This window comes from Triturus cristatus, chromosome 3_2, assembly GCF_964204655.1.
Source record: "Triturus cristatus chromosome 3_2, aTriCri1.1, whole genome shotgun sequence".
NCBI lineage: Eukaryota > Metazoa > Chordata > Amphibia > Caudata > Salamandridae > Triturus > Triturus cristatus.
In genome coordinates, this window is record NC_140584.1 from 1,062,789,309 (window position 1) to 1,062,816,238 (window position 26,930).

General features: G+C 49.8%; 1 protein-coding gene across 7 annotated transcripts in view; it reads left to right on the plus strand.

The window, feature by feature from the left end:
• Positions 1-26,930, plus strand: part of GTF2I (general transcription factor IIi) — a 1,662,009-nt gene that overhangs the window by 788,272 nt on the left and 846,807 nt on the right. For all 7 annotated transcript variants that reach the window (XM_085649796.1, XM_085649797.1, XM_085649793.1 and 4 more), the window contains one exon: positions 4,869-4,927. In XM_085649796.1, the coding sequence (XP_085505922.1) occupies positions 4,869-4,927 (59 nt within the window). The remainder of the gene's footprint in view (positions 1-4,868; positions 4,928-26,930) is intronic.

The following is a 26,930-nucleotide window of genomic DNA, read 5'->3' on the forward strand; positions in this document are numbered from 1 at the left end:
TTTCATTCCTTCGTGGAGTCTGGTTTTGGCGGTGTGAGGGTCTTTGGTGAAGGAGCGGAACAGCTGTGTGTCGTCGGCGTAGGAGATTGTTGTGGTCGTGCAGTCTGGCGAGGCGGGCAAGCGGGGCTATGTAGATGTCGAAGAGGGTCGGGCTGAGGGATGATCCTTGGCATACGCCGCAGATGATTTTGGATGCTTCGGATCGGAAAGGGGGAAGGCGGACGCTCTGTGTTCTGTCGGAGAGGAAGGAGGTGGTCCAGTCCAGTGCTTTGCCACGGATTCCTGCGTCGTGGAGGCGAGTGCGTAGGGTGTTGTGGCAGACCGTGTCGAAAGCGTCTGATGAAGGAAGATGAGTGGCGTGGTCTCGCCGTTGTCCAGCAGGGCCCTGATGTCGTCGGTGGCGGCGATGAGGACCGTTTCGGTGCTGTAGTTGCTGTGGAACCCAGACTGGGACGGGTCCAGGATGTTGTTCTCCTCGAGGTAGTGGGTCAGTTGTTTGTTGACGGACTTCTCGATGACCTTCACCAGGAACGGGAGTAGGGAGATTGGCCGGAAGTTTATATATATATATATTACCTACTGGCGGTCGCCAGTAGGTAGTTATAGTTAGGACCACGTTTCCATAGGAAATCCGCAACATTCTATTTTGAATAACTTTTGCGCCGGTCGACGAATCCTTGCAAATTTTTCAAAATAGGTGGGGCGCTACGCTCCGCTCCTACCCTGAAAGTCTCGGGGGGATTCGTCAAGCGGGGGCTGAGATAAAAGGGGGGTCCCAAAACGCGTTTTTCCCATGCATTTTTCCATAGGACCTTTAGACACAGCTACAGCCCGAACGGCTGAACAGAATTACTTGAAATTTGGCAGAGGTAGTCCTCAGGTCAAGGAAGTGCCTTTTGTAGGTTTGGTGTAAATCTGTTCAGTAGATTCTGAGAAAATAGCCTTTAAATCAATATATATATCTGAGCCAGCTTACGGTGCGCTTACGGTGCGCTTACCGTACGCGTACGGTGGCGTGCGCGAGCGCGATTCTGATTGGCCCTTAGATCTTAGTAAACATTCGAATCGGTCGAAACCAGGAAGCGGCGGCCGCCATTTTCTCTCTCGCACTCTGAGGGGGGAGCTGATAAACAAATGCCAAAAACATATAAAGGGGCTGTTTAGACAGCGCCCTTGCACATAACCATGTTAGTTGAGTCTTCAAAGATCCCCCAAGGCAAAAAACGGTAATTTTTAATTTTTCGAATATTTCGCCGATTACGCTTACCGTACGCTTACCATACGCGTACGGTAAAAAAATTTTTTTTTTAAAAATCGACACTCTCTCCACCCCGTGTGCAAATGGTGGCCGAAGGCCACCATTTGTGCATGGCATATAAGAGCACAGCATTTCCCCAAAAAATTTCAACAGATTACCCATCACAAGGAAGCGCATAATATGTCCATGTGCGCACGGTGCGCGAAGCGCATCGTGCGTACATGGCCCATCTAGCGTAACGTGGGCACGCAGTGCGCGTAGCGCACCGCGTGCCCACCGTGCGTGCACGGCACTAACTGCGTAAAGTGGGCGCGCGGTGCGCAAAGCGCACCGCTTGTTCACTGTGCGCGCACGGTGCGCGAAGCGCACCGTGCGCGCACGGAACGAACTGCGTTAAGTGGGCGCGCACGCCACGAATGGCGTAAAGTAACTTAGCATTTAAAAAACCATACAAATTCACTGAAAAAACCATAGGTTTCACACACGTTATAGTTAGGAATTAGCATTTAAAAAACCTTGCAAATTCACTGAAAAAACCATAGGTTTCACACATGTTATAGTTAGCGGAAATTTTACTGATAAAAAACCAATGAAATTCCCCCGTTATAGTTAGTGCAGGAAACTATAACTCACGCGACTGCAATCTTCTGCTGATGACATATGTGTCTTTATGAAAAAAAAATATTTGTAATATATGTATAGCTAAAAATTTATGGAAGAAGACATGGGCAAATAAGTGTCTAAATACAGTATTAGCATCAGCAGAGGATTGCGGTCGCGTGAGTTATAGTTTCCTGCACTAACTATAACGGGGGAATTTCATTGGTTTTTTATCAGTAAAATTTCCGCTAACTATAACATGTGTGAAACCTATGTTTTTTTCAGTGAATATATATATATATATATATATATATATATATATATATATATATATATATATATATATATATATATATATATATTCACTGAAAAAACCATAGGTTTCACACATGTTATAGTTAGCTGGACATTTTACTGATAAAAAACCAATGAAATTCCCCCGTTATAGTTACTGTAGGCAACTATAACTCACGCGACCGTAATCCTCTGCTGATGCTAATACTGTATTTAGACACTTATTTGCCCATGTCTTCTTCCATTAAATTTTAGCTATACATATATTACAAATATTTTTTTTCCATAAAGACACATATGTCATCAGCAGAGGATTACGGTCGCGTCAGTTATAGTTGCCTACAGTAACTATAACGGGGGAATTTCATTGTTTTTTTATCAGTAAAATGTCCAGCTAACTATAACGTGTGAAACCTATGGTTTTTTCAGTGAATTTGCAAGGTTTTTTAAATGCTAATTCCTAACTATAACGTGTGTGAAACCTATGGTTTTTTCAGTGAATTTGCAAGGTTTTTTAAATGCTAAGTTACTTTACGCCATTTGTGGCGTGCGCGCCCACTTAACGCAGTTCGTTCCGTTCGCGCACCGCGTGCCCACGTTACGCTAGATGGGCCATGAACGCACGATGCACTTCGCGCACCGTGCGCACATGGAGGACATATGATGAGCATCGTTGTGACAGGTAAAATATATGTTTTGTTTAGCTCTAATAAGCCATGCACACAAGGTGCCCTTCGGGCACCTTTTGCACACGGGGTGGGGAGAATGTGGATATTATATTTTTTTATTATTTCTTACCGTACGCGTACGGTAAGCGTAATCGGCGAAATTTTCGAAAAAATTTAAATTGCCTTTTTTCACTTGGGGGATCGTTGGGGACTCCCTCGACATGGCTAGGTGCTTGGGAGCTGTGTAAACAGCCCCTTTACATGTTTTTGCACTTGGTTTTTCAACCCCCTGTCAGAGTGCGAGAGAGAAAATGGCGGCCGCCGCTTCCTGGTTTCGACCGATTCGAATGTTTACTAAGATCTAAGGGCCAATCAGAATCGCGCTCGCGCACGCCACCGTACGCGTACGGTAAGCGCACCGTAAGCTGGCTCAGATATATATATTGATTTAAAGGCTATTTTCTCAGAATCTACTGAACAGATTTACACCAAACCTACAAAAGGCACTTCCTTGACCTGAGGACTACCTCTCTGCCAAATTTCAAGTAATTCTGTTCAGCCGTTCGGGCTGTAGCTGTGTCTAAAGGTCCTATGGAAAAATGCATGGGAAAAACGCGTTTTGGGACCCCCCTTTTATCTCAGCCCCCGCTTGACGAATCCCCCCGAGACTTTCAGGGTAGGAGCGGAGCGTAGCGCCCCACCTATTTTGAAAAATTTGCAAGGATTCGTCGACCGGCGCAAAAGTTATTCAAAATAGAATGTTGCGGATTTCCTATGGAAACGTGGTCCTAACTATAACTACCTACTGGCGACTGCCAGTAGGTAATATATATATATATATATATATATATATATATATATATATATATATATATATATATATATATATATATATATATATATATACACACACACACACCCACACACCCACGTGTGTATCTGTGTATGTATATCTATCTAAATGTATGTGTGTATATCCATATATAGTTTGTTTACACTTTGGTGATGATGCAGTCCCAGAATTAAAAATAACTTTTCCTTCTAGAACAAATGGATATCCAAAATTACGCTTAACTGAAATGTGCATGCTAGGCAGCCACACAACTAGATGGCTTCCTATGGCCTCCAAGACACATTTTCATATTTAGAAATTGCTGTGCTTTAAAGTTACCAGCTTTAGTTATACATTATCTTCAAACCACCTCCTTTCCAAGTTGGTATGGTGATGGATCATACAATGAATCTTGTGAATATCCATTAGAAGAACAAGTTATTTAGCTTTGTTAGCCTTCTTTGAGTTTTTATATGAAAGATTCTGCAGATTCCTATTGCCCTTTTTCCCCCTCTTAGTTATTGTGGTAACTCAGTTTAATTCCTTTGTTTTGGTTCCTTCTTTGCCTGTGTGGGGCATGAAAGAATACGCTATTTGATGCAACTGGCACCTTAGATGAACTCTTGGTGTCACATTTGGGTCTCCAACTTTGTCAAACGCCGTGTAGGTTTTCTGTGTGAAAAAAAAACCACAACAAAAAAAACTGGGATCCTGTGTAGCACCTTGAGTTAATGTTCATGCAAGCAATCTGCTGTTGCTCACATTTTTTAGAAAGCACGCTATGTAAGGTAAGTAACTTATTTTGACACTCGCACAGATACCTTTGCTGGTGAACCATTGTAATTTAAAATGTAACTGTTAATATAATTTTTCCGCTGTCAATGCACGTCTTTGCTCTACACACTTCTCTACTCACCTTCTATTTAAGTTCAACTAGTGGTCTGTAGTATACGATGGTAGGCATTTCTCATATTGTACGATCATTGAACTTTGTCCTTCGTGTGAAGAAAAACAAACTGTTTTCATTTTTGAATTGTGTAAAACTGTAGTGTTAACTTTTAGTTAATTTTGGCAGCTGAGGAGAATGCTTCATTTTCATAATGATCAAATATGTGGATCTTCTACATTGTCCATTCATCTGGAAGTTAAGTTCATAGTAATGTCATATAGTGTGCGTTCTAACATACACCAATTAGTTGTTTCTTTTTAAATAAAGGCCAGAACTGTTAGCCAATAATCAACCCGAAATCATTCAGCCAAGGACAAACTCTGGAGGTAAGTGTGATATCCTTGGTAATAGCTGTATGGAATGTTATATACGTAGTTTAATATGTGTCTTGGAGTTTTATTTTGTTTAAGGAAGTTTAAAAGAGGATCAGTTGGTGATGAGGCAACTAATTTATTTAAAAAGTGCATTTCTGCTGCTCTTCGGTGACCTGAGCCTGTCAGCCATATGGCCTAAATTATGGCAGTTGGATTAGCATGTGACTGCCATCACAGCAGGTTGGAAACCGAGCAACATGCCAGCGGTTCTACCCACCACATTAAGATGCGACCGCCATGTAGGTGGTCAGAAACATACCCTTTTCCATTGGGGCTTGTACTACAGCCTGGAAAAGTGCTGCAGCACAAGCCACAGTGGAAAAGGGGATGTTTTGATACATCCATGCCCCATGATCCAGGCACCATGTGGTGCCTGGCACACTGGGCATGGATGTTTGACGGGCACCACAGGTGCGCCCCGGGCCTTATAACAGAGGCCCACGGGGACAGAGGCCCCCTGAGTCATTTTCTGACAGCCTTTACATGATGGATGGACCGCCATGGAATGGATGAAAGGGACACCGTAATCTCTATGACAGTGCCCCTGTTGTAGGGTTTACCATCATACATTGCCCGACAGACTCCTTGAACCTGTCTGATGCGTAGGTCAGTCCCTCCGACTGCAGCAGTTGGACTGACCGCATCATAAATGCAGTCGGACCGCTATGCTGGATGACGGTCCGAACGCCACCGACGGCCTGTCGGTGGCGGTCAGACCGGCATCCTAATCAGGCCCAGGGCCATTATCAGCTTTTTTAATGCAGCAATTAGGGTTGTTTTGTTTTCTCTTCAGAACGGCTCAGGACACTGGTAGGATATACTGAAGAGGTGTGTAAAGCTGTGTAAGCCTTCCATGTTCAGCAACGTTTTTTCATGTTACATAACAAACCTTTTCTGGTACTGCATTATCAGTTTTGAAGTAAAATTACTTAGATTTATAGGAGGAATCTGCTATGTGAGGGATAATAGCCGCCCCGTGCAATTGATGATCCATTTCTCCCATAAATGTGATAAGGTTTTGTTTGAGACTCCAACTCTTTTCTCGCAGGAAGGTTACTGTGTTTAATGAGGGTGTATTTTACCAAAAATTACCTCTTGCTGTGCTGCAAGTAGGCTAAACACAATTCATCATACATGGCTAAGAGGGAAATGGGTAGATTTTCAGTGTTTACTAGCATGAGGTGGTCTTTAATTAGAACGTGAAAGATTAGAATTGTATCCAGTAACTGTTCTATTTACAGTGTTAAATAACGTCCCTTGTGTGCTGCTTTTTTAATGGAAGGATTCTGAGGATTAATGTCATAATTTATTGCTTGAAGTAGAATTGTACGTTAACTAGATGAGAGGCCTGACGAAAATGTCATAAAATGTGCTTTGGGTAATACACAGTGATTTCAACTAAACTTGCCTGGCATCCGTTCGCAAAGGAAATGCGTGGAACATGAGAATATGCTGATCTCTAGAGTCCTAAATATGGCCTGTAGGTAGGAGACTTCAGGAGCTAACAGAGAACCCTGCTTACATATTGTTGGCATGGTCAGTTATTGAAATAACCATGCTTAGGTCACCCTGAAACCTTATGTCAAGAGAAGGAAATGTGGTACACTTGTGCTTGATAATGAAAAGACCCGTTTTGGTGGCTGCTATAGCTTGTGGGGTCACGGTGAGTTGAGCATTGGTGTCCTTGTTCTTTCTCTGGTGAATTGAAAAGTGAAAAAGCTACAATGTCTTGAACTCGTCAACTTAGCCATTTAACTTAAGACTTTCTTTTAGTGTTGTTCATTCATTCTTTACCATAGTTTTCCATTGCCAACAACAGTTAATCTAGTAGTTACTTATGGTCTTTGACCCTGCAATAGCTTTAACTGGAGCAGTGTGTAGACTTTAGAGCGTAATACCGAATTATGCAAAGGGATCATGGATTTTTCCAAAACATAATAATCTGTTATTTTGGGTAATGTTTGCCAAATTTGCCAATCACGAATGCTCTCGATCCACCACCATGTTGCTTACATGGGCTGCTCTCTGTTTTAGTAACAACCTTTAATCGTTGAAACAAGGAGGACAGAGAGCATTCTAAGATCCATTCCAACAGACAAAACTTTTTATTTTTTTATTTTCTCCTAACTAGAAATTGCATCCTTTCACTTTGCTACAGTAATGTCAGACTGCAGAGCCTTATCTCATCCAGTCACTGTTTCACTAGTTGAAGGTTGTTCACTGTAGTTTTGGATAGTTCCTTCTTTACTGTGTCCTGTTAATGCATTAGTCGAGCAAAAAATGCCACCATAAAATCAAGCCTAACCTGGGTTTCAGAGCAGTCCCACCGGAAACCACTCTAAGTAGGCCTAGTCACAAAGAAATTGCCGGCAGTTTAAACACTAGCGATCATAGTGCAATTTCATTCAACTTAAGAACAGAGGCCGTTCCAACCTAGGTAGAGCCGGGAAGCCCTCATCGAGGTTACAGATTGGACCTGCCGTAAAGCATCTCTCTAGACAGATTGCACTATCTAACTCTGCAACAAACTCTGCACTGACTGCATTGCTTACACCGGCAGCAATTTGCACTAGCACCAAAGTGCCTTTAACCTGTCAGCAATCCAATGTATTTAAAGTTTTAATTGTTTATGGAATTTACAAATGTGTACCTAATATTTTGTCATGACCTTATGGTTTTAATTGATGCTTTTGTATTGCAATGGCTTTCAGTAACTATGCAAATGTAATAAAACTTCAAAAATCAATGGTATCCTGTTAATGTGGTCTCTGTTTGATAACTGAACTCAATAACATTGCACTGTACAGGTCAGCAATTTGAATGAACATTTGTATGTTAAAATGAGATCAGGGGTTTAAGAAGGTAGGCAAGTGCTCTCCTTTGTGCTTCTTTGCAGTTTAAACTCCTAACATATTTGCATCGTTGGCAAAGGTATTTTTTTTGCATTTTCCATCCTTTAAGAGTTTGTTTGCAACTCCACCAGCCCAACTCAGCTGCCCCCAGACCCTCTAATTCTAAATCCCGCTATTTCTACTTTCATGCAGGAGTTGCTGGCGACGTGACACCTGCACCTCATCCTGCACATCCTGGATTCCTTTTATTTCGGTATAAGTTGCCACTAGTCTTATTCCGCTCGCAGAACACTCCATAGTCATTCATCTGCCACCATGTCCTTCACCATAGGTGCGGGGCATGTCTCTGAGCGGGAGAGCTTGATTGTTTTGCTTTCCTCCCACTCCTTAGTCATTTGTGCCATAAGCTGCTTGCTCCAGACTGTTAGCACCTGTTAGTCTGCATCATAGCACTATTTTTACGTTGGTGTTCTTAGCTGTAGCCTAAAGTTTGTGGAAGCCGTGATGTGATAGATACAGACTGCAACTCCAAGAAGAACAACTATTTGTATATCAGTTTGTTCAGTGCCTTGTTTGGGAAAATGTTTAGTGATTTGATGGTTCTACTCAGAAGTGTGGACCATGCAAACAATATCCTTGCGCGGCGGTATGAAGCGTCGCTCACACCTGAAGTGACATGCATGGTGCCTATATAGGCGCCACACCAGAGCGCGGATGTCAGTTTTGTTTTTTCAGCGCAGATCTGGAGAGAGCTACTCAAAGTCTGACGTTTTCCTACTATTTGTCGATTATTTTGAGATTTTTCTCTTGGTGTGGTAGGTGTCAACTAGGAAGGCCAACTTGAAGCCCTGTGGCGCCTGTCACTGGCAGATGGAGGTAATGGAGCCGCAACTTGTTTGCCTCTGGTGCCTCGAGGTTGACCACAACATGAAGACCTGTATTTTCTGCCTTGCCATGCTCCCAAAGGCTTGAAAGAGAGCTCCCTCAAGCTTCTTGCTGCTCCACTTCTGATGAGGTGTCCGTCTCGATCCCAGTTGAGAGGAAGTTCCGGGGATCGGTCACGGGTCCAAGATCCTCTCCACACTCACAGTAGTGCTCTGGTAAGTCCCACAAGCGCACAGCGCAAGTAGAGTAAGAAGTTGAAGACGTCTTCGACTTTGCCCCGTCCGCTAAAGTCATCTTAGGAGATGAGGTGGCATCACCATTCGAGGCCAGGCTCCGCGGTTGAGCCTGGGCCAGCTCCGCGCCTCTCCGAGTTTTTGTATGGGAGCCGGAATGCCACTCTCCCAACTTCACGAGTTCTATGAGGTCATGCACCTCATATTTGGGTAGTCCATTCCTGCGGGTTCTGGAGGAGCTCACCCTGGTTCTCCGCTGATGTTTCCGCCCCCGGCTCCAGTCAGACCCCTTGGAGCATTGTATGGATCTGGTGGTGCAGTCCCAATTTTTACCCCATCACGGAGCCAGATTAACGTCGCCCGACGCCCACTGAATCCAGCACAGAGCCCGAGCTCTATTCTTAAGGGCTGGGACTCTAGGAGGATTGACGGGGGTCTCTGGTTCCTGAAGAATACGAGCCCCTTGACCCAAACATGAACTGGTGTAAGGCATTGGCGGACTGGACACCTCACCATATACTGGCATGCTCTCTCCTCCTATAGTGGCTACGGAGGAGGTGGTTTCTTTTGCAATGGAGGTGAGAACGGCTGCCGAGGTCCTTGACTTAAGCCTACCCTCAGTAGCAATCAAAACAAACGTCTTGAGAGAAGTGCTTCAGCTGGGACTGACCCCCTCGGTGCTGCTTCTCCCATTTAATGAAGCACTCATGGACGTCCTGATGGGGACTTAGTCAAAACCCTGCACAGGGTCTCATGTGAACAGGATGATTGCTTACCACCCCGCCCCAGTGGACCCCAACTTCCTCACTCAACACCCTTGGTGGTCCAAGCATCCACCTCCTGTGTAAATCCTGGTGCATTCTGTACCACTGCACCGGATAGGGAATTCAAAGAGGCTGGACAACTTAGGAAAAAAAATGTTTTCTTCCAGCAGCCTGGCACTGTGGTCCGTGAACACTGCGTGGCTCTTGGACCGTTATTCTCATGCCATGTGGGATTCCGATGCGCAGGTGCCGCCCATGGTCCAGTGGAGGCCTGGGCCATAGGTTCTAAGTTATGTCAGTTGGGAGAGATGCAGCGAAGTTCACAATTCGATGAAGATTGGAGGTGAACGACTCTCTGGACAGAGCGGTTTCCTCGGTGATCTTTTGACGCCATGCCTGGCTGAGAACTGGTGTTCTGGTGAAGTCCAAGCTTCACTTATGGGTGTGCATCCTTTGATGGCTCCTGTCTCTTCAGAGACCAGGCCAAATCAGCGCTTGAGCGCTTCAAGGATAGCAGAGCTCCGGCCAGGTCCTTGGACCTTTCGTTGGCCCCTACCCAACCACAGTCTGCTTTTTGCGGGCCAGCGGGCCCGATTAGGGGTCCTAGCCCTTTACTGTCAGCAGCTCCGGCATCGCTGTCTGCTCCGGTCCGGCGCCGCAGGGCCCCCATGGATCTAAGCCTGGATCCCGGTCGACGCCGGTTGGCCTTGTGACACCTCCGCCAACGTCGGCACCACCTCCGACGTCGCCCGGCACACTGGACGACGCAGCCTCGCTGTGGATACGTTGTCGCTCGATGCCGATGGGGGATTTCTATCCTTATGTCCATCCTCCTTATTTTCGGCCTGTTCATTTGCCTTCGGAGGGAGGGGAGTACTGGGAGGGGTCTGAGGACCATCTCACAGCACAATGTGAGTTTGACCTGGACTGGGCAGAGGAGTTGGGGGAGGCCAGTGGTCTTTATCTCTCCTGACCATGGCATGCTAACTCCTCCTACCGTGGCTACGGAGGAGGGTGCAAATTATGCAGTTGTGTTGCGTAGGGTGACCGAGGCCCTCCACCTCAAGTTTTCTACAGTGGCCGTCAGAACTACCCTCCTTAGTAAAGTCTACTCAGAATAGCACTAATCCTTAAGTAAAGTTTACTTAAGGATTGCCTGAAAACCTTCGAGCAAGCTGACTCGGCATGTTTACGCAGCCTACAATGTCTCAACTTTAGCTTTGTGACCTAATGTTTATACAGGTGGCGTCAGGGACAGAGTCAGGCTGAAAACAGGTGAAAGGTATGAGTATGCATGAGGCATAGCTGAATCAGAAAACAAGAGATTCAGACTTTAAGGTTTCACAGTGTGGTGGAGCGCTTTAAGGACTCGCGGGCTGCGACCAAGTCCTTGGGTCTTTCCGCCACGTGCCCTCCTCCGCCTTCTGCTTTTCGCTCCTTTCGAGGCCCCGGAAGGGGCGCCCCAACACAATCGCTCCAGAGTCACATGCCTGGGCAGCACCAGTCTCAGCGCGGACGTGGGACCCGCCGGGTCAGGGGTCAGCGGGCGGGGTCAGTCCACCGCCACCACTGCCTCGAAACCTTCCTAGTCCGGTTTTTCAGGCCCATCAAACGCCAGTAGGCGGCAGGATTCGCTATCACCTCCCACACTGGCGCACCATCACTTCAGACAGGTGAGTTTTACGAATAGTCTGAAGGGACTACTCCCTGCCCTTCGAGACTACCCCTCCAACCATGCCACCCCTGTACCACCGCATGTCGGGGGATCACTTGGCACTACTTCAACAGGAAGTCGCGGTCCTCTTGGCCAAGGGGGCCATTGAGCGCATTCCTGCGCCAAAAGTTGGACATGGTTTTTACTCCCACTGCTTTTTGGTGCCCAAGAAGGACCAGGGCCTGCATCCTATCTTGGACCTCAGGGACGTCAATCTCTTCCTCCGGAAGGAGAGGTTTAAGATGTTAACTGTGGCTCAGGTCTTGTCTGCCCTCGACCCTGGAGACTGGATGGTAGCGTTGGACCTGCAGGACGCATATTTCCACATTCCCTTCCTGCCGGCCCACCGGCGTTACCTGCGGTTTACGGTAGGCCACGAGCACTTTAAGTTTACCGTGCTCCCCTTTGGCCTTACCAGCGCCCCTCGGGTGTTCACGAAAGTGATGGCGGTGGTCGCAGCTCATCTGCGCAGATCAGGGGTTCCAGTCTTCCCCTATCTTGACGACCGGCTGTTGAAGGCAGGCTCGCCCCGGACAGTCGTCTCCCACCTCCAGACTACGGCCAACCTCCTGCATTTGCTGGGGTTCTCCATCAATGTGCCGAAGTCGCACCTGATTTCCCCCTCAGAAGCTCCTCTTTATCGGAGCGGTTCTGGATACGACACACTTTCGGGATTATCCTCCCGAAAAGTGAGTACAGGATATTCAGGCTCTGATTCCGATCTTTCAGCCTCTATCCTGGGTTTGTCAGGATGACCCTGAGGCTGCTGGGCCTCATGGCCTCCTGCATACTGCTGGTCTATCAAGTTAGATAGCTTATGCGGGCTCTGCAGTGGGACCAGAAGTTCCAGTGAGCGCAGCATCAGGTGAACCTGTCAGATTACACCCAAATCTCGGAGGGCACTGCACAACAGTTGCAGTGGTGGTTCACGAACCGGCATCGGTTCAATGGCAGACCCCTCTCCCTTCCCCAACCGGAGCGCACAGTGGTGATGGATGCATCCCTCCTGGTATGGGGTGGCCACATGGGAGAGGCGGAGATCAGAGGCCACTGGTTTCCGGCGGAGTCCAGGCTCCATATCAACCATCTGGAGCTCCGGGCGATCCAACTTGCAGTGAAGGCATTCCATCCCTCTGTCAAGGGAAGAGTAGTGCAGGTGTTCAGACAACACCACCGCTATGTAGTACTGCAACAAACAGGGCGGGGTGGGGTCGTGGACCCTATGTCCGGAGGCTCTGTGTTTCTGGACATGGCTGGAACATCAGGACATTTCCCTGGTGGTTCAACACCTGGCAGGTTCACTGAACGCCAGGGCGGAAGAACGCCGCCGCAGGTGCATGATGGATCAAAAATGGCGTCTTCACTCGGAGGTGGCGCAAGGTCTCTTTCAGCAGTGGGGAGAGCCTTGGTTAGATCTATTCGCCACCGAAGAGAACGCGCAATGTCAGCAGTTCTGCACGTTGGAATTTCCAAGGCAGCACTCGCTAGGCAACGCTTTTCGTCGTGAGTGGAGTTGCGGTCTGTTGTATGCCTTTCCGCCTATACCACTTCTGACCAGAGTGCTGAAGAAGATTAAGCGCGACCGGCCTAAGTTATTCTTGTGGCTCTGGACTGGGCTCGAAGAGTATGGTATCCCAAGCTACTCAGTATGACCATCGATTCCCCTGATCCGACTGCCTCTTCAGGAGGATCTTCTGTCGCAGCAGCAGGGGACGGTCCTCTACCCGAACCTGTCCAGTCTCCACCTCTTTTCGTGTAGATTGAGCAGTGGCAGTTGATTCCTGTCGACTTGCCTCCTAAGGTCTGTGATGTCATTCTGGCAGCCATGTGTCCCTCCACTAAGTTGGTATACGCCTGCAGGTGGAACAAGTTTGTGGCAAGGTGCACAACAAAGGCTGTGGATCCCCTTTCTGCCCTTCTTGCTAAAGTATTATTGTGCCTTCTTTCTTTGGCCCAGCAGGGCTCTGCTCCAGGCACTATCAAGGGATACCTTTCAGCTATTTCAGCCTTTCTTAGGCGTCCTGATCAGCCTGCTCTTTTCAAGTCCCCCGTTATTAACAAATTCCTCAAAGGCATTACTCATCTTTTCCCTCCTATTCCCTTCGTAATGCCACAGTGGGACTTGAACCTGGTTCTCACATATTTAATGTGCGCTCCCTTTGAGCCTCTTCATAACTGTCCTCTTCGTCTGTTAACCTTGAAGACTGCTTACCTGGTTGCCATCACCTCTGCTAGGAGAGTGAGTGAGTTCCAGGCTCTTTCTTGCAAACGTCCTTTTCTGTCGGTCCATCCAGACAAGGTTGTGCTCAGGACACGTCCATCCTTTCTGCCAAAGGTTGTCACTGCCTTTCACGTCGGGCAGACCATCACTTTGCCCACCTTCTTTCTGCCTCCGCATCCTTCCACCGTCTGGACCCAACACATGCGCTCTCATTTTACCTGAATCGCACACAACCGTTCCTGGTGGATGACTAGCTTTTTGTTAGCTACGCAGGCGTCAAGAAAGGTCGGGCCGTACACAAGTGGACTATATCCCGATGGGATGTCTTGTGTATTAAAGCCTGTTATTCTCTGACAAAAAAGGAGCCTCAGGTGGGATTGCACGCCCATTCCACCAGGGCGACGGCTGCCACTACGGCATTGGGACGTGGTGTCCCCTTACAAGACATCTGTCAGGCAGCTACTTGGGCCTCGTTGCACACTTTCACTAAGCATTATTGCCTGGACAGCCAAGTCTGGAAATACTTCTTTGGCCGATCTGTTCTCCGTGACTTCCTGGTGTGATCCTGGTTCGCCAGACCCACCACTGGGGTTGGTATTGCTGGGGTATCTATTCTAAGGTAAGGAATCTATCACTCATGTGTTTCTTTCAGATGCACAAGTTACTTACCTTCGGTAATGATATATCTATAAGAAACATTAGTTAGTGATAGATTCCTTACCGCCCCACCCACCTTTCCCGTTCTGTGAATAGGTTTCTAGGGTTGTCATCCCTTTCTGATGGATAAATCTGCATGTGGATTCCGCGGTAATTTTTCCCTAGCTCCCCGTGCCGATCAGGTCGTCTCAGCATCATGGCTCCGCATGCGGCTCCGCATGACGTCACCGGAGCCATAAGAAGACCACGCCGGCGTGATGACGTCAGTTCCCTTTTTTCTGCGCTGTCGACGCTAACTGTTTTTTTCTGGGACTCTCCTTACTTCGTTTTGATACTTTGTATTTTTGATTGTATCTCTACCTTATTTTGTCATGTCTGCTCTGATGAAGTCTAGCTTTAAGCCCTGCAGAGAATGCGGTAAACATATGTCAATTACTGACCCGCATTAGGATTGCATTTGGTGTTTATCTTCAGACCATGACGTCGAGGGATGCTCTACGTGCAGGAAGATGAATCCAGAGGCGTTAAAGGAGCAAGAAGCCAAGCTTTACATGGCCAAGGCAAGAAAAGAAAAAGGGGTCGGAAAATGTCAAAGTCCAGGTCGTCGACGTCGCATGACTCCAAGAAGAAGCATAAGAAGAAGAGGAGACCTGCTTCTCGAAGTCGGTCGTCGAAGTCTGTGGTGTCGGTCGCCTTCTCCTGCTCCTTGACGTCAAGAAAAGGACTTTGTTTCCCCTTCACCTTCAGTGTCTCCTCCGATGACTCCAGCTCAATCTCCTTCCAATAAGGAAACTCCACAGCAGGCGATGACGCCGAGATTCTCACCGATGAATCTGGCTGAGGTTCCTTCGGCTCCGGCTGTTCCACCTGTGGCTCCAGCGGCTCCGACACCAGAGCTACCTCGATTGGATCTGGAACTGGCTTCTTACCCTCAGTTTCCGACACTGGGTTCTGATCCATCGCATTTTCTTAATGCCATATATGGCGTGTTCGCCAGAGCCTCGTACCCCTTTGGAGCACCTTCGGCATATAATTTGGGTGTGCCTCATCAGTATCCTCAGGTCCCCTTTATGCCGTTCATGCCAGCGACGTCGTCTTGGTCTTTTCCGGCTCCGCGGATGTCGACGCCGTATGGTCAGTCCCCGGCTCCATCCTGTGAATCTTCTCTGATTAGCTCGGTGCCGGCTCTGGTAGTGGATCCACCTTTGACGCCGCTCCCGGAGCTGTCGACGCCGCGTGTGGCGCCGCTGACGCCGAAGATGCGTTCGAGGAGAGAGACGCAGAGGTTATTGGAAGAGGAGCAGTACCAGGCTGAAGAGAGGGAGGAAGGAGAGGTGTATGACATAGAGGAAGTGTTTGAGGACTTGTGTGAGGCAAGTGGGCTTGACACTTCTCCAGAGTGGGACTTTGTTTCTCAAAAGGCTTGTCCCTCTAAGGGTTTTGCTCCATATCATACAGTTATTAGGAAGGCTGCGGAACCTTTGGACTTGCAGCTTCCTGTGGCGGAGTATAAGCCTAATCTTCTCACTGAAGTGCTTCATTCTCCATCTTCGGTGATTGAGCCACTTTTGCCATTTAATGATGCTCTGACTGAGCCAATAATTGATGTGTGGCGCAATCCTCTTTCAGCTCCTGCAGTTTCGAGGTCAGTCTCAAGAAGGTATAGACCTGCTTCTGTAGATCCGGTTTTCCTTTCCTCTCACCCCTCTCCTGAAAGTCTGGTGGTGCAGGCTTCTTGCTCGAAGCAGTCAACAGGGGTGTTTTCGCAGGCTCCTGCAGACAGAGATTCGAAGAAGTTGGAGCAATCTGCGAAAAAGGTCTTTTCTTAAGCCAGTATGGCACTAAAATCTACCAACACCACTTGTCTCTTGGGCAGGTACATTCATGCTTTAATGGACTCTGCGAAACAGATTCTCCCTAAGTTATCTGAGGAGGACAAAGGGAATCTGACTGAGGTGTTGGTGGATGCTCAAGCGGCTGCTCGCCAGGTTATCCAGTCTGGTCTGGATACAGCGGATTCTGTTGCTAGAGTAATGGGCTCGTCTATTGCAACAAGGCGGCACACATGGTTAAAATCTTCTGGGTTCTCTTCTGACGTGCAGGCTGCTCTTATTGATTTGCCATTTGATGGTTCCAAGCTTTTTGGTGAAAAGGTGGACTCTGCCCTGCAGAGATTTAAGGACAGTAAGGCAACGGCGAGGTCTTTGTGTCTGCAGACTCAGTCAAGAGGCTATGGATATAAAAGATACCGTGGCTTTGGGAAGTCTTCCTTTCGTGGGTCCAGACGGCCTCAGCAACAGCAGCAGAACCCCTTGTATTGGAGCTACAGGGGAAAGGCAGAGGTCGCCTTCGTGGAGCCAGTCTTCAACCCTCTTCCTCCTCCTCCACTTCCCCAACCCCTCCTGGTAATGCAGGAAAGCAGTCCTAGATCCTCCATCCTGGATCATGTGGGTCTCGTGGGAGGTCGGCTTACCCATTTTCTGCAGGATTGGAAATTAATGACTTTGGACCTTTTAGGGTTTTAGATCTTGTAAAAGATGGGTACGCCCTTCCATTCAGGGTATTCCCTCCTCCTTACCCTCCTTGCCAGGGGTTTTGCACAGAGGATCATTTGTTTCTCCTTCAGAAGGAAGTTGCGATAAAGGTGGTTCCGGAGCATGAAGGTGTTCAGGGATGCTACTCCCGGTATTTCCTGATCCCCCAAGAAGGATGGCAAGTTACGTGTTATCCTGGACCTCAGAATCTTGAATCTGTTTCTCAAGCAGGAGAGATTCAAGATGCTCACCCTAGCGCAGATTCTTCAGGCGCTGCAAAAAGAGGACTGGATAGTGTCCATCGATTTGCAGGATGCGTATTTCCATCCCAATTCTGAAGTCGCACAGGAAGTATCTCCGTTTTACGGTTGGATCGCAACACTACCAGTTTTTGGTCCTTCCGTTTGGTCTTACTACTGCACTTGAGTCTTCACCAAGGTTATGGCAGTGGTGGCTGCCCATCTTAGGAAGTCGGGGATTCCAGTTTTCCCCTACCTGGACGACTGGCTGTTGAAGACAGAGTCTCCAGAGATGGTGATTCATCATCTGCAGGTTACAATCCAGCTGTTGTACAAATTGGGTTTTTCGATAAATGTACCCAAGTCTCACCTGGTACCCTCTCAGCGCAACCTGTTCATAGGGGCAGTACTGGATACCACTGTGTGTCGAGCATTCCCTCCTCCGCAAAGGATTCTCGACATTTAGGAAATGATTCCCTTGTTTTACAATGGAGCGGTTGTTCCGGTTCTGAAGGTATTTCGCCTGCTCTGTCTGTTCGCTTCCGGCATTCTGTTGGTCAACCATGCATGCTGGCACATGAGGGCGCTCCAGTGGTGTCTCCGCAGGCAGTGGTATCAACACAACGGAGATCTCAAGGAGTCAGTCAGGATCTCCAGAGAAGCTGCAGTGGATCTGTGGAGTGTGGAGGGCAAATTGTCTCAAGGAAAGCCCTTTCATCTTCCTCCATCGATGTCCACAGTGATAACGGATGCCTCTACCCTAGGGTGGGGTGCTCATCTGGGGGATCTGAAGAGAAAGGGTTTTTGGTCTCAAAAGGAAAGGTTGCTTCACATCAACCTTCTGGAATTGCGGGCAATAGGTTTGGCGCTCAAGGCCTTTCCCACTTCCATCCGCGGTCAGTCGGTTCAAGTCCTGACGGACAACACTGCCGCGATGTGGTATGTCAACAAGCAGGGAGGAGTAGGGTCGTACCGTCTCTGCAGAGAGGCGATGCGGCTCTGGTCCTGGGCTCAGAACTATCGGATTTGCTTGATGGCAAATCATCTGGTCGGGGTGTTGAACGTGCGTGTGGACAGTTTCAGTCTGCACTTCTCCACCGACTACGAGTGGAGGCTTCATCCGGAGGTAGTTTGACACGTCTTCCAGATGTGGGTAACTCCTCGGGTGGACCTGTTTGCCACTCTCAAACATGCACTGCCCGTCATTCTGCAGTCTCCAGTTTCCGATGCATGGAGCGTTGGGGGACGTGTTTCAGTTGAGTTGGAGCTCGCAACTCCTTTAAGCGTTTCCTCCCATACCTTTGATTCCTCGGTTTCTGAGAAAGATTCACAAAGACCGGGCCCAAGTCAAATTGCTCACCCCGGATTGTCCAAGAAGGGTGAGGTACACAGATCTTCTTCGCCTCATCGCACCCTCCGCTCCGCAGACCTCTTCTCTCAGGTGGAGGGGCAGGTTCTACACCTCCACCTCCAGAGCCTGCACCTTCATGCCTGGAGATTGAACGGGCCAACCTGAATTCTTTTTCTCTCCTGCCTGACGTGGTGGTTGTTATTTTATCGGCCAGGCGACACTCCACCAGTCTATCTACTCCAACAGGTGGTAGAAATGTGTTAGATGGTGAGGAGAGAGATCTATTGATCCTTTGACGGCGCATCTTTCTGATGATCTTTGTTTTTCTCTTCATTTGGCTCAGCAGGGTTGTGCTGTGGCTACTGTTACAGGATATTTGACGGTTTTGTTGGCATTTCTTTGTTTGCCAGATCAGCCTTCTCTTTTTAAGTCTCCAATAGTCTTAAGATTCATTAAGGGGCTTACTAACATGTTTCCGCCAACTCATTTTATTATGCCCCAGTGGGATTTAAATATGGTGTTGACTTTTTTAATGGGTTCTACGTTCGAACCTATGCATAGTTGTGCATCTGATAGACTACTAGCAGCAGATTCCTTCAAATAGAATTATCCCCAGGCGTGAGACTGGATCCGGAAAACTTTCTTGCCCAGCATCCCTGCGCGCCGGCATCACGTGACTCCGCCCAGGCATCGTACGTGACGTCAGCGAGGTCACATAAGTCCCACCCCGGCGCGCCTACGTCAGTTTTTTCCTTTTCCTCATGCAACGCGGATCCGGTTTGTGCTCCGGGCCGGTTTAGGCCTTTCCCTTATGCTATTGCTGCATGTGTGGGAACAGTGTGCGAATGCCTTCGGGCTTTAAAACTTGCTTGTTGTGTGGCCCCCTTAAGTCGGCGACAGATCCTCACCCCATCTGTATGTGGTGTTTGGGGGAGCACCACAACTCCACTGATTGTGAGGCGTGCCAGCATATGAAGACGAAATCCCAGCGGGAGCGCCGGATGAAACTTCTTTCGGCTCGTGTGTCCAGGTCGGCGGCGTCATTTCGCCCGGCCCCTGCGGTGGGTTCTCAGATCCGCGGCTTCCCTCGCCGACTTCGCTCTTCACCCAGGTCGCAAGAGCGCCGCTCACCTTTTGGTAAGTATTGCAGTTTGTCCCCGAGGGTCGGGTTCCGGCCTGTCGGGGGCGAGGGCTCTCCGCGGGTGGTACGTCCCCGCATGTCGTCCCCTTATCTGCCGTTTCCTGGCCTGGGGGCGTCCAGAGCCCAAATGGAGACACATGCGCCGGCTTTGCAGGCCTTGCTGGCTTCTCCTCCTCCTTCCCCTCTTGGGACATCGCCGGATCCCTTGCAGTGTGCGAGGCCCTCCGCGGCGGCTCCGGCGCCGACTTGTTCGGATCCAGACTCTGAGGATGTGGTGCCATTGGGGTGCGGGCCTTCGGGGGTCCCTCCTTCGGACCACGGCGCCTCTGCTTCGCCGCAAACTGCCGCGGGAGTCCCTGTGGTGTCGCGGGAGGTTGCCGGGGCTCGGGTTGCACCCCCGAGCCCCTCTCGGTCCTCGGGACAGGCGGCGGCCTTGGCCGAGGTGACGCCGCTATGGCGCCGGCGGCTGCTGGCCCTGGCGTCGCCACAGGGGTCGGCGGAGGGCCCATCTTGCCCTGTCACGGGTCGCGGCTGGCGGGGGACTCCCTCCCCAGCCCTTCTCGTTCCTCCAGGCAGGCGACTGTCTCGTCGGAGGTCGGGTCGCCGCCGTTCCGGCGCCGCGCCTTCGCCGCCCCGACTGTGGCCCAGCTCCGGTCTCCTGCGCCGTGTGCTGTGTCAGAGGTCGCCACGGCGTTTCCGGTGACGCTTTTGACTGTGTCCTGCCTCAGGTTGCAGACTCTACGGCACCGGGCCGACGTCGGGTTGTTGACTCTTCTTCGGACACCTCCTCTTCTCCAGAGGTTTGGCGATTGCTGGTGTCCTCCTCGCCAGAGACGTGCCGCCGTGTCGTGGCTTTTTTCCCCGACGTTGTCTAAAGGCGGCTCCTCGCCGTCTCCACGACTGCGGTCTTCGCCGGAGGAGCCGCAGGTCCCCCACTCCTTGGTCCCTCTTCCTTCCGGCCTTGGCCCTTCCTTCCTCCGGTTGGCTTGGGTGATGGCCGCCTTAGCTTGCAGCCGTCACCTAACTAGGAGCTGCTTTCCCCTCCCCGGGGCCCTACGTAGGCGGGTGCGGCTTTCGCCCGCACTGTTTCCATGGCTGCGGGAATTTTGCGGATGGGTGATCCAGCTACCCATTTCCCCGCAGATCTTCTGGAGGGGTCTGGTGGTAGGGAACTGTTGCTTCCCTTCGAGGGTTCACTCCACTCTTCTCTATTGGGGACTTGGAGCCGTTCCGCCACGGGAGTCTCGGTGTCCCAGCACCCTCTGCACCGCCACCATCCGCGTGATCCGGTGTGCCGTTCTCTTCACCCTTCGACCAGAGGCCCCCTGTTGCAGTCTGCCTTTCCTGCTTTGCCGCTGCTGTTGACTTCCCCCATCACGGGAGGCCCGCTGGCTGGGCTCCTGGGGGCGCAATTTGTTTGCCTCGACCAGTGTGGCTCTGCGGGCCCTTAACACACTGTGTGTTTTGGCTAGGGCCACTTCTTGCTTGTGGGACTCTGCAGAGTCCCTTATGTCTGCTGCTTCTCAGGAGGGTGCCTGTGTGGATTTGAGACACCATGTCTTGGATGGTCGGGAGCTGGCGGCGTTTATCCTTCGCTCCGATCTGGACATCTTGGAGGTGCTGGGTCGTGCCATGGCTTCTTTGGTTGCCCTTCGTCACCATGCCTGGCTTCGGGACAGTGTGTTCCCGGAGAATGTTCGAGAACGGCTGGTGGACCTCTCCTTCGATGGTGCTCTTTTGTTCCATGTCCCTGCTGACTCAGCCATCCGGAGGTTCTTGGCAGGGCTTCGTCCTCCTCCTCCTCCTCCTCAGTGACCTGCGTGTTGATCTGGTTCTTGGAGCTGTTCTTCAGTTGGGGGGGGTCGCCCTGGTTGTCTGTTCTGTGTGCTTCATGGCCACCCGAGTCCTCCTTGCTGAGGCTGTGTTTCTGTTGGCTGCGGGCCAGCCCTTTTTGACTGTGCTTTTTTCCCCTTTTGTTTTTTACACCATGCTGGGCCTGGGATTGAGCCTTCTGCGTTTCCCCTCTTGCTGCGTGATAGGCCTCCTGCGGGGTTGTTTGCCGCAGGTCTTTTTTGTTGTCCTCTGCTGCGGAAGTTTCTTCCGAAGAGGCTCCCTTGTCTTGGGATATGGCATGCCCCATGTGAGGCAGGGTTGGCTGTTATATAGCCATGGTATGTGCTGGGGAGTTGTGGTCACCTGCGGGCTTCTGCTCTTCGTGGCGTTATGTTATGTTGCAGATGCAACCTTCTTCACCTTGTTGCTTTGAGTGTTTCATTCTGTGGTGTCCCTGGCGTCTGGCGAAGCTTGCCAGTGCCGCCCTCTTGCTCTTTCTGCACCGTTGTCTTCTTGGGGTTTTAGTTGGACTGTCATCCTGCCTTCTCCGCTGCTTCCAGTGGGCCTTGCACTCGGTTCTACCTCTTCTCCCTGTGTGGGGGGATGGTCCCTGACTTCTGGACCCTCTTGCGGGCGCAGTTTGTCCCTGCGGGGTGTTGGACTATTCTTCCTGGGTGTCCTTCCGCCGTCCTGTCTGGGCTTGCCTTTGCTCTGCCTCTTCTCCTTGGAGTCTCTAGGTTGCTCTTCTCATTCGGTGCTCCTTGCCTTGGGCTTGCGGAGGTTTTGCTGCCTCACGTGGGCGTGGAGTGTTTGGCCTCTTTGCGCCTTGCCTCGTTTCCTTTGCTGAGTGAGGACAGGCTATCTTCTTCTTCTCCCGAACCCACCCCCTTTTTGGTGTTGGTGGCCTCCTGCTGGCGGGGGATTTCCTTTGCCTAGGGGACGGGGCTCCTCGTCCTGTTTTCGGACTCGGCCCCCTTGCGGCCCTCTTTTGTGCCCAGGTGGGTGGGGTCCTCTTGCAGACCCTCTTTCCCCTTGGGTATGGCTAGGCTATCTATTCTACGTGAAGGAATCTGCGGCTAGTAGTTTTTATCAGATGTACGAGTTACTTACCTTCGATAACAATGTATCTGGTAGAGACGATTCTAGCCGCAGATTCCTTCACGGCCCGCCCTTCCTCCCCGTTCTGCGAGGGCTTGTGATTTGGTCTTTTGCACTCGCTTCCCTGTGGGTGGCTGTGTCTTCTATGAGTACATTCTTTCCCTCTTTCTGTCAGGCTGTCCCTTTTCCTCCCTGTTGTCACATGGGAGGATAGGTTTATTGGTACTTCTGGTTCTTTGCGATCCTTGAGGTTGGGGCTTTTGGCTGTGCCTCTGTCCTTGTTCCTGATGGGGGTTGTCATGCTCTGTGATGGGGATGTCTTGGAGTTTTGTCGTTCCCTGGGTGTCCCCGACTGGTTCCCCTTCCTTGTTTTTGGTTGGGGTTGTAGTCCTGTTGCATGTTATCGTGACATTTTTTCATATGTCCCTTGTCTCCGGGGGTAGGGGGGGGTCTGTCTCTGTACTGGCAGTGTTGCTGCTCTGTTCTTTCTTTCCCTGACTTTGGGTACTGCAGTGCCGGGCACTGCTTTTTTATGGTGTCGTTCCTCACCATTCCTTTTTCTGCTCTTTCGCACACTGTTCCTATACTCGCACAGTTTTGTCTGCTGACTCTGCTTTGTGGCGTGGAAAAGTTCTCTGAAGAAAACTGACATAGGTGCGCCGGGGTGGGACTTGTGACCTCGCTGACGTCACGTACGCGGATGACGCCTGGGCGGAGTCGCGTGATGCCGTCACCCCAGTGCGCAGGGATGCTGGACAAGAAAGTTTTTCGGATCCAGTCTCACGCCTGGGGATAATTCTACGTGAAGGAATCTGCGGTTAGAATAGTCTCTACCAGTTACATCGTTACCGAAGGTAAGTAACTTGTACGTTGAGACTACTGACATTCATAACGGTCTTTCTAGTGGCTATCACTTCAGCTTTGAGTTCAAAGCCTCCTTTTCTGACCATACATTCCGAAAGGATGGTACTCAGGACCAGGGCTGCTTTCCTGCCTGAGGTGGTAACTCCCTTCCATCTAGGACAGTGAATTGCCCTCCCTACTTTCTATCCTCCCCCTCACCCTTCCGAGTAGGAGAGGCTTCATCGTTTGGATCCAAAGAGGGCGATTAGCTTCAATTTGGATAGAACAAAGGACTTCCGTCAAGATGATCAGCTCGTTGTTGGATATGCTGGTCGTACGAAGGGCAAGGCAGTGCACAAGCGCACTTTATCCAGGTGGATCATCTTGTGCATCAAGATATGCTACTCTCTGGCTGATAAAGAGCCTCCTGTAGGCATTAGAGCTCATTCCACCAGGGCTAAGTTGTCTACTTCTGCCTTGTCCAGGGGTGTTCCTGTATTGGACATCTGTAAAGCCGCAACTTGGGCCTCCCTCCACCCTTTCGCGAAGCATTACTGCTTGGATTCCGAGGTGAGGAGGGACGGCCATTTTGCGTGGTCCGTTATGCAAGATTTTTTGGTATAGAAGGGTGGACACCCTCCTCTGGGGGTTGGACTGCTGTGGGATTCTATTCATAAGGTGAGGAATCCACAGGCAGATGTATCCATCAGAAGAACAAGTTACTTACCTTCTGTAACGCTTTTTCTGGTGAATACAGTATCTGCCTGTGGATTCCTCACTGACCCACCCACCTCCCCGTTGTCCACCCTTTTATACCCTAAAAGATGAGGTACTGGTTGTTTGATGTTTTTGTGTACCGAAGACTTTATTACGTCTATTTGTCCATTGTTGACTTATTTAAAATTTGAGCTTTCTTATTTCGTTTTACACTGAGTGTATTGGTGTGAATTCTGTGTACTATGTATGCATTGTCTCTTTGGTCGGTCTGCCCATTTTTCCTCGGTGGCACGGAAAAAATGGGTCGAACTGACGTCATCACGCCGACGTGGTCTTCTTATGGCTCCGGTGATGTCATGCGGAGCCGCGTGCGGAGCCATGACGCTGAGACGACCTCGTCTGCGTGGGGAGCTAGGGAAAAATTTCCGCGGAATGCTTGCGCAGGGGCTATTCATATGGTGAGGAATCCACAGGCAGATACTGTATCCACCAAAAAAAGCGTTACCTAGTTTCTATGCACCAGTGGTCATTTTCTTGCATGGCTCCGCGTTCCTGGCGCGGAAAGTCGTGCGCAGAACTGACGTTAGCGCACGAGGACGGCGTCTAAGTAGTTGCCACAATGTCATGTTGACGACCACAACACCAACAACGGACGCGGAGCTGCACGACTCCACCTTCCGACGCACAGGGGTACTGCTGATGTAAACTTTCCGGATCCAGTCTGAGGCCTGGGGGTACTTCTAAGGTAAGGAATCACTAACTGTTTCTTGCAGATATATTGTTACCAAAGGTAAGTAATTAGTGCGTCTTTACCCCCCAGGAACCACTGCACACAAGCTTCACTGGCTCTGCGTGGCCGAGGACATGGTACCCAGAGACCCTATGGTTCGGGCAACCAGATATCGGGCCAGTCCACTGTTGGAGCCTGGATTTTTGTTTCAGTTGTCCCCCCACTTTTTGCCCTTTTTAGCTACTGGATGCTGGTTTTCTGACCGTGCACTGAGGCCTGCTAACTAGACCTCTGTGCCAGCGCTCTTTCCTTAAAACAAGGTGATGTCAAATTGTACACAATTGGCAAAGAAATGTATTACCCCTGTAAAACTCTAGTAACAGATACCCCCGGTACCTATGGCATGAAGAGGGCCTCCAAGGGCTGCAGCTTATCTTATGCCACCCCCGGACACACACACACACACTCCTCCTGTGTGCCATGCCAAAGACACTGCATGGACTATATGTAAGTCACCCCGACAGCTTGCTACGGAGCCCTAAGACAGGATTCTTTACAGCACATTTGAGGACATATCTGCATGAGCAGATATGCCCCTGTGATGTCTAGTTCCATTGCTGCATATTTCACGTGAGCAGGGAAGCCATCTTAAGGTGTGTACTGGTCAAGACAAATGTCCCACCTACCTAATGGCTTCACTGAAACCTATGGTGTTTGGTATCAAACACCATGTATTAATAAACCCACACTGATTCCAGTGATGGATTTATTAATACAGGCACCCAGAGGGTATCTTAGAGGTACCCCCTCACACCTTACTAGTCCTCTAGTGTTCTGGCTAACAGGTCCTGTCCAGCCTGCCACCAAAGATGAGTTTCTGACCCGGTAGGAGGTGAGAGCCCCGCTCACGGAGTTCAGAAATAATGACTGGTCTGGCAGGAGGTGTTTACACACCTCCTTCAGCATGATGGCTAGTAAATTAGTATGTCAAGGCTGCGAGCTTCAAAGATCCAACCGCCTTTGATATGCAAGCCTGGCGTCCCCCAGACTTGAGAGGCGCCACCCTCTGCCCTGAGGCACATTTGGCATGCCTCCTTCCCTAAATTGGTTTGGGAAGGAGGCGTGTTGCACCTCCAGGCTAGTCGCACCCCTAAGGTGGGCTACCTGAAGTGAACATGAAAATTGAGATTTCACCATCTTGGCAGCAGCTCTGGGCCAGGGTAATGCCCACTCCCCACAGGAAGTGGTCTTCTAGGATATGTAGTGACCCCAGGGATAAGTAGCCTATCGGCTGCTGCCCTTCACTCCCCTTAATGCCCCTAAATTGAGTATTTAGGTGCCCTCCCTGACACCAGGAAATCAGTTTAATCTGCCTGTAGATGAAAGGACAAAGAAGAGCCCCCAATTTGAGAACTGAGGAGCCCCCCTACAACCGCAAGTGCCTCCTACAGTGCGACGCTACTGGAGAAATCACCACTGCAGCTGGGCCCACCAGCCCGAGTTCAAGTGGACTAGCGGTGTCCCTACATGCCTGAATCCCCCCCCCCCCTCCCCCCCCAAGGGATAAGCCCGGACTGGCCCCCAGTCCCTGCTTGCAGCTGGTTTGTAACCAGACCGTTCCCCATTGACTTTACCAGAGCTCTCAACGCAGAAAAGCACATCTGCACCATGATGCTCCATAGCCGCCCTAGATGACCTGTTGATGCTGCCTTGGACCTAATCTGATACTTAACTTAAGTCCAGAAGGATCATCCCGTAATTCGCTGCTGAGTACCCATATACAGTGTATGTTTCTTTCCCATAGGATAGTATTACCGCTTTAAAAGATGCAAGTGCCAGTTTACTCTGTGTACTTGAAATCTGTGATACCTCACCCAATGCAAGTGTATTTCTGTATACATACAAAACAGTGATATCTCAAAACCAAACTACTTACCCAATTACAAAGTTCTTAGTGTTAAAAATATATATAAAATGTGCTCATTTTTTCTAAATTGGTATGGGTTTTGAGTGTGCGCATCATTTATTGACTCTGTATGTGTGTAGCAAATGTCTAACACTCATCTTAATCCTCAACAGCTTGGGATTGTTAAAGCAAGCCCTGTCCATTCATAAAAGATACCTGGACTCTCTATGCAATATA